This window comes from Quercus robur, chromosome 2, assembly GCF_932294415.1.
Source record: "Quercus robur chromosome 2, dhQueRobu3.1, whole genome shotgun sequence".
Classification (NCBI taxonomy): Eukaryota; Viridiplantae; Streptophyta; class Magnoliopsida; order Fagales; family Fagaceae; genus Quercus; species Quercus robur.
The window spans coordinates 92400473-92408908 of NC_065535.1; the positions used below are offsets into that span (position 1 = coordinate 92400473).

General features: G+C 30.3%; 1 protein-coding gene across 1 annotated transcript; it reads right to left on the bottom strand.

Moving 5' to 3' along the window:
- Positions 1 to 990: 990 nt before the first annotated feature.
- Positions 991 to 2651, bottom strand: LOC126715848 (basic blue protein-like). Its single transcript, XM_050416661.1, has 2 exons — positions 2399 to 2651; positions 991 to 1485 (listed from the first exon to the last, which is right to left on the bottom strand). The coding sequence occupies exons 1-2, from the start codon at positions 2574 to 2576 to the stop codon at positions 1286 to 1288; spliced, it is 378 nt and encodes a 125-aa protein (XP_050272618.1). The 5' UTR covers positions 2577 to 2651; the 3' UTR covers positions 991 to 1285.
- Between the last annotated feature and the right edge of the window lie 5785 nt (positions 2652 to 8436).

The window sequence follows — 8436 nt, forward strand, 5'->3', positions numbered from 1 at the left end:
AAGCTCCAACTGAAAATGGGAACCTAAAAATATTTTGCAACCTCTACAGTAAAATTTGGATTTATAAAACTTATTGTAGCAGGATGGGAACTTACTTTTCCCATTCTTTAATATATTTTCTCTCTCATCACTCTCCCACTATTTCTTCTCTGTTCCATGCCAATGAGAGAGAGAAGAGTGATGAGAGAAAGAGAAAATATAATAAAGAATGGGAAAAGTAAGTTCCATCCTCTACGGTAAGTTCCATAAATTCAAACTTACTGTAGCAAGCTGCAAAATATTTTTAGGTTCCTGTCCCCCACCGAAGCTTCTTTTTATGGGTTTAGTGGATCTAATAGCAACTTAGAGGTTTTACACCTCCAATAATAACGCGCTTACATCCTCAAATATTAAGAGCCCATTTGATAGAGGAGTTTGAGTAATATTGTAACTATTGTTTGTAATTTTTTGAAATACATATAAGTAAGTTTCAACAAAAAAATATGTATAAGTAAAAAGTATATGCCAACGGGGGCTTGGCTCAGCTAGGTATGATTCGTTCGCTCTGCCTAACACACTCAGGTTCGATTCCCGCTACCAGCAGGAGTTTAATATAACCATAAACACCTTCATTTTTTTTCTAAAAAAAAAAAGTAAAAAGTATGTAAAAATACATATAATATTGTTTAAAAACTAAAAATATGTGTTTAAAATGCTCTACCAAACAGAACTTAATGCTCTAAAAAAAATAGGATTTAAACATTAACACTCCGTTGAAAACATCAAAAGATAAAAATCTTGACAGTAAAATAAAAAAATAAAAAAATAATAAAAAAAAAACAGCCTTGAAGGTTGAGGAGACAAATGGGACGCCAAAGTTTTTGATTTGCACTTCAATTCACTGCCATGTATAGTTATTTATTTATTTTCTGGCGAAATGATGGAATGGGGTATTGTTTGTCGGTCAATATATATGCCCTATTTAATGAGAGATAGTAAACCAATAAAAACTCATGAAAAGATGTGGTACTCAGAATTCAGATTAATAATTGAAGAAAAAAAAACCCACAAACCATCTTTTCTTTCAATTTTATTTTTATATAAGACACCTACTCTGTTTTAAGGTAAGTATAACTCTTACCCATTCACACACATACAACTCTTTTTCTTCCTTCTAATCCTGCTCTCTATTTTATTTCATGATCACTAGGAAGTAGCAGCAACTAGTGACACTAAACTTTAGACCCAACCAGTAGAAACATACATAAAAAGTCAAAAGAGATAGTTCTCTAATGACACATGTTAATTAGATAGCAGTGACAGCAACTTTCATTCCAGATTGACAATGTCCAGCAATACTGCAGATGAAGAAGTTTTGGCCTTTCACAAGTTTGATTTGATCCTTTCCTGTCTTGTAAACTTTGGAACCTCTTGGTGTTGTGCACGTATTGTAACCGACTTTGTTCACAGCTACCAAGTTGTGTGCTGCAGGACTATAGTTGAACACTGAAAAGTCAAGTAAAGACAGCCTTCTTGGTTAATATATATCACAAAGTTTGTCATATAACAAAGAAAAGACAAATGATAAAAATTTTTTTTTTTTTCTTTTGGCTAAAAGAAGATAAAGTTATTACTAATCTTTGAGTAGTAATTGAAATCGACAACATCATAATAAATAATTTTTTTAATTATTTTTAAAAAAATTAGAAAATGTTCCGGTGTGTGTTATGTAAGTTTTATAGAATAAAATTTATAATATTTTTAACATTGTTTTTTTTTTTTTTTTTATAATGCTTTTAAAAATTTGTGCTTATCCTACCAACAATCCATAAAGATAGAAATAAAAATAGGAAGTTATATCTTACCAACCCACTACAAGCTTTGTACATAAAGCTTTTACTTTTTATTGGTAATGTCGGTTTCACTCTTTATATTTCTTTATTCTATTTTTTCCCCCATGTTGATATTATAATCCCTAATTTTCCATGATGCTATAGTTTCGAGACTAGCTCCTAAAATTCACAGGCCTAATACACAAATCAATTTAGCTTTGGTTTTTTTTTGCTGAATATCAATTTAGCTTTTTCTAAGGAAGAAGTATATAGTTTTAGATAACTCGGTTTATGTTATCATGCTCCTATGATTAATTTTCCTTCAATATTTCACTAGATAATGCAAGTAATATCAAGAGCATAATATTTTTCTTTTTCATAATTGTTATATGATCTGTTGTGATTGGAACAATATTTTTACGCGGATCCATTTTATTATATAATGATAAACTCATTATTTTCACTGGATCTATTACTAATAGACCATATATGCACTTATGAAAATGTTGTCCCTAGACTTATTATTACAAAAATAGAAAGGAAATAAAAGATCTTATATACTAAAGAGTAAAGCTTCATATACTAACCAAGTGTGTCACCAGCCCTAAACCGCTTTCCCTTAGGCCAGCCAGCAACGTTGAAAGTCCAACCACCTGAATCTCCAACAGTGTAGCTGGCTGCATGAGCCATCTCAGAGTGAAGCACAAACATCAACATGCACAGAAACACTGTGGCAACCATTGCACTCCCTCTTCCCTGAGCCATTTTTTTGGTTAAAAACTCAAACTTTGAGAGAAACAGAAGCAGAGAAAGGTGTGTGTGTGTGAACTCTGCAGAGGAAGATGGCCTTTTTAATGAGGGTGGTAGTGGACTTATGGGCCCATATGTTGAAACATTTTTCACAGAAAGAGATGGGTCTGGCCAGTGTCATAAATACTTGTTTGGACTTTAATGTTTGAAGTTGAAATATAGTCCAGAAACAGGGGTCTTCCACCATTTCAGTTTAAATCCCTGACTCCCTTTCTTTTTGAGACAATTTTTTTTTTCTTTAGCTCTTAAAAATTTGTGACAAAAAATGGTGTCATCATGTAACCATCATTACGTCCAACCATGACTTCCATTTTAGTACATAATACATATACATTTTTCTAGTTAATTTTATTTGTTGATTTTTGGCACTCAGTTTATTTTAGTGTGTTTTAGGAATTTGGATATATTTTCAACTTTTAGCTTATTTTTTATCTTTCAGTTCATGCATAACTTTTTAAAATCTTTTTTTTTTCTAACAATATTTTCATATCCATTTACTTCTTTAACTAAATAAACTATCTCAAGCAGGCTCTAAATTAATGAAATTTCACCTAAACCTTTTCACTATATTCTTGTAAAGAATATTATATTATAAATAAAAGATAAGATACATAAAAATAAAAAATAAAAAATTAGAAAAATTGTCATATTAACAGATACTCTTAGGAAAATTGTTAATAAATCAGCTTAGGAAAGTTTTGACAATACTTTTTATAGGATATATTAAAAAAAATCATCAAAAAAATTAATTACTTTTTTCTTTTCTTATAAAAATTTTTAAAAATATATCTTAAACCAATGCTCTTAGAGCATTAGCATTGGGAGTTCCAAAACTCCCAATATCCTATTTTAGAGCATTAAACCACAAAAAAGATGCATTACCCAAGTTTCCAATTGTAAAATTTTTTACAATCAAGCTATATGTAAGATGTTACTCTAGCAAGTTTCTATTTTTTTAAATTATATTTTATTCTCTCTCTCTCTCTCTCTCTCTCTCTCTCTCTCTTTTTAGGGATATATTATTTTTATTGGGTTGTTTATATTATTTTAAGGTATTGTATGTAAAAAAAAAAAACCTGAAATGTTGGATATATTATAAAGTGAGATGGTATAATAGATAAAATAGTTTTTTAGTTAATAAAATAGAATATTTTTTTGCAATTTGGGATACTAATCTATATATATATATATATAATAATAGGTGAAACTGAGAGAAACTCAAATTAGAATTCCAAATTAGAGTTCCAATTTTGCGCCATGTGTCCTAAATTATTTATTCTTAAAGAGTTTTATTTCTTAATTTTAGAATCAAATATGAGACCACATCATAAATATTCATCCAAGTGAGTTATTAAGTAAAAAAACCGAAGAGTTTAGAATAAATTAATCATAAAAAATTTAAAATAAAAATAAAAAAGTGTTTCACAATAATTTTAAAATAAAAAAGGACAATTTACATTTTATACTTAATAATATTCTTACAAAATTTTTTAAAGAGTTAACAAAATATAAAAATGACTATCAATAATATTTGAATTATATATATATGAATTATATTATATATCTTATTGTATATATTTAAGTGTATCCATAAATATGCATGTGATTACAAGTTAGTGTTTTAAAGCATCATTAAATTTTCCCTTAGAAGAAAGAACTCACATAAGCCTATGTCGAGCTTGCCAAGTCAAAAAAGTACAAAAAGGGTTGCATCAAGATCCCATAAATAATCACCAATTTATTAGAGCATTCACATTGGGTCTCTCAAATGCCATATGTCGGTATATTTTAGCATCAAAGCTCCAAAAACTCCCGATCCAGTCTTCCAATTGTAAAAAAATTTACCATTGTGCTACAGTACCATCCTAAATATGGTACTGTAGCTCAATTGCAAAAATGAAATATTGCTTTTTATTCATCCTCTCCCCTGACTCAGTTCTCTCTCTTCAATCTTCATCACTCTCTCTTTAGTCTTCAAGCTTCATCAATTCAGTCTTCACTTTTCACCATTTTCTTTATTTTTTTCTCTCGTCACCTACCCATCTTCGCCAACCCATCTTCAGTCTTCGCCGACCCGTCGATGGTTATGGGTTGTTTATGGGTTTGGCTAGGTTTTGGGTTTAATGGGTTCAGGTCTAATGGGTTTCGGGATTGGTTTATTCTAAGTTGATCGGTGGTTATGATTTGTTGATGCGTTGATCTGTGGTTGATGGTTTTAGTTGCGAAATCGGCGTGGGTCAATGGGTTGTGAAATCGGTGTGGGTCCGGTGGTTGCAAGATTGGCGTGGATCGACGTGTGTGGTGTTGGCCGTGGGTATGGGTGGTGCTGGGTTTGCTTGCCGTGGGTGGTGTTGGGTTTGCTTCTTTTTCTTTTTTCTTTTTCTAGTGGTGGTGGGTTTGATGAGTGTGGATGTGGTTGGGTTTGTGATTGATGATGGTGGAGATGGTGATTGGTGGTGGTGGTTTTAATGGTTGTTGATTGCTTGCTAATCTGTGGTAGTTGGTGGTTTGTTCGTGGTGGTGGTGATGGGAGTAGGTGGTTGCAATGAATGCTTATGAATCTGGGATATATTATTCTATTTGTGGTGGTTTTAATGGATGTTGATTGCTTGCTAATCTGTGGTAGTTGGTGGTTTGTTCGTGGTGGTGGTGGTGGTGGTGGGTTTTTATTAAAAAATAACTATAAAACCCAATCTATATTATTAGTTAGGCCGTTTGAAACCTATTTGGATTCTAACAATTCGAGTTTTCTGCACTCGATTTTGCTTAGTGAAGTTGCACTTGGAAATTAAGTGTCTCACACTCGGTTTTCTCAGAGCAAAATCGAGTCCTCTGGATTCGATTTGTTAGAAATGAAATTTGTTTCAAACCTTACCTAACTAATAATATAGTTTGATTTTTATAGTTATTTTTTAATAAAATCCGTGGTGGTGATGGGAGTAGATGGTTGCAATGAGTGCTGATGATTTGAGATATATTATTCTATTTGTAGATGAGACAGGTTTAAACTACACCTTTTTTTTTTTTACCGTAGATTTTTAATAGATTCAATGGTTAGAAAAATAGCATTAAATAATTATTTTGTTTCTCTTCTTTATTTATGACAAATTAATTCTATCTTTTTTTCTCTCTTTCTTACCCAATATAAAAAGAAATTCTCTTCTTCTTTCTCTCACCTATTTTCTCTCTCTTGCTTACCCAAAAAGAAAAACAAAATTCTCTACTTCTTTCTCTCACCGTGATCTGAGTAGAGGAAGAAATGATAAAACAAAATGATTTTTTTATGAATTAAAAAAATTACCAAATTAAGAAGCTTAACCAACGCTTTGCAAGAAAAAAAATCCCATGAGATTTTTTAAGTTTTAATTTTGAGATATTTTTTCCCCGTTTAGGAGACTTGGTTAATTGGTTTTGAATTAGAAATATAAGTATGATGTTTGAGTTATGTTTTGTATGAGGCTTTGCTTTGTCTCTGTGGATGTCATCTCTATCCATAAAGTTTTCTATCATTTTTTTTAAGAGAGTATGTGAATTAGGAGATTAGGAAAATTGAAACCTCAAAACCATTTGAAACACAAAACAAGTCTAACGAAGAAGAAGGAACGTTGTCTAACAACAGAAATTTTAGGAAGAAAGGGACACCATTAAAAAAATCCAATATCTAAGGTTGGTGGTGGCTTTGTCATATCTAATCTAAGAGATTTTGACAACTTATATATTGCAAGAAGAGAGTTTTTAAGTGTTGATTAGTTGAATATGTGACATTCTAAAAAAACGTTTTCATTTTGTTGTATTAAACTAGTTTTTGGTTGAACACAGAAAACCTTTTCCATTGACCTGCATTTTCCACCATAGAAGAAACGTTGTTTAACAACTGAAATTTTAGGAAGAAAGGGACACCATTAAACAAAATCCAATGAGATCTATGGAAAGTAATAAACGAGGATAGAGAAAAACTATTATTAATTAGGTAAATAAGTGGAAAAAAATAATTATTTAATGCAATTTTTCCAACCGTCGGATCTATTAGAAATCTATGATACAGAAAAGGTGTAACTTTATAAGAATTACACCAGGTGTAACTTTATAAGAATTACACCAGGTGTAACTTGAACTCATCTCTTTGTAGATATATTATTTTAATGTGTTGTATAAGAAAATAAAAATCGGGATGTTGGGTGAGTTATAAAATGGTATGATATAAGGGATAAAGTAAGTTTTGAGATGGTAAAATAGAATAATTCTAAAATAGCGAATGCCTCTTAGCATATTTATTTGCTCACCAAAACCTATTGTTGGCTCTAGAATGAAGTAGATTATATTATCCTTATATACTGTAAATCAAGTGGGGCTACCCAATTTTGAATTTTGATCTTTTTTATCCAATATAACATCAAAACATGGCATGTACCTTTCTTTCTTTTCTTCTTTTTTTTTTTTTTTTTCCTTCTTTAATGAAACATCATGGCATGTAACTTTATTTCTTTTCTTCTTTTTATTTTTTAGTGAAATATAATGGCATGTACCTAATTAGTCAATTCTCAAACGTGAAAATTTCAAAAGATTGTATATTTTTAAGTGTATCTATACATATACATGGGTTACAAATTAGTGCTCTTAAAGCATCATTAAATTTTCCCTTAAAAGAAAGAACTCACATAAGTCTATATCGAGCTTGTCAAGTCAAAAGAGTACAAAAGCGTTGCATCAAGATCCCATAATCACCAATTTATTAGCATATTCATTTGCTCACCAAAACCAATAGGCTGTAGAATGAAGTAGATTATATTATCCTTTTATACTGTAAATCAAGTGGGGCTACCCAATTTTGAATTTTGATATTTTTTATGCAATATAACATCAAAACATGGCATGTACCTTTCTTTCTTTCCTTCTTTTTTTTCTTCTTCTTTAATGAAACATCATGGCATGTAACTCTATTTCTTTTCTTCTTTTTATTTTTTAGTGAAATATAATGGCATGTACCTAATTAGTCAATTCAATTGGGCTAACTACCACAAGTTGTAGATTTTCCGCACCACATGCGATCTGTAACACCTTTTATTAAAATCAATGGAGAAAAGAAAAATTGTGTCCATTTTTCATGACTATAAAGCATCTAGAATTCGGTAGAAGCCGAAATTGAATCCACACCCTTTCCCATTTAACCACTCACTCAAATTTTTAGTTTTATTTAAAAAAAAAATTAAAAAAAAAAGAAAAAAAAGAAAAGAAAAAAAGAACCGAACCAAACCGAAGTCCATAGAAGAAGCACGTTCTAGTTCCATACACAGATTCAATTGACGTGATGCTAGTCTAGCTAAACATATATCTTGCTAAAGATAAACTATTTCTCCATTGAAAATATTTTTCTTGGAATATATTCAGGTCGGCTCAATACAATTTCAGATCTAAAAGATAATAGAATATTCTTGTATATTTAAAATCAATGAAAGAATATATATTTTAACTTCATATGTAACAAGTTTTTTGTATATAAAATCAATTTTTCTATTTTTTTTAGATGCAAAATTAATAAAAATTTCTATTCAAATTTTGCTAACTTCCGTTTTTCAATTGATAATATCATTAAATAGGATGTTATCAGTTTTAATTTTAGTTGAAATAATGTTTTCATCCCTTAACTTCAAAAAGTTTGATTTTGTCCGTAAACTTTAGCAAACGTTCTAGTTTATATCCTTTCATAAAACCAACATGGCAATTTTTTAGCATCAGAATCAGATTATCTGACTTGGACTAATTTATTAAAAAATAATAAGGAAAAACAACACATGACACCAAATGGTTGGTCACA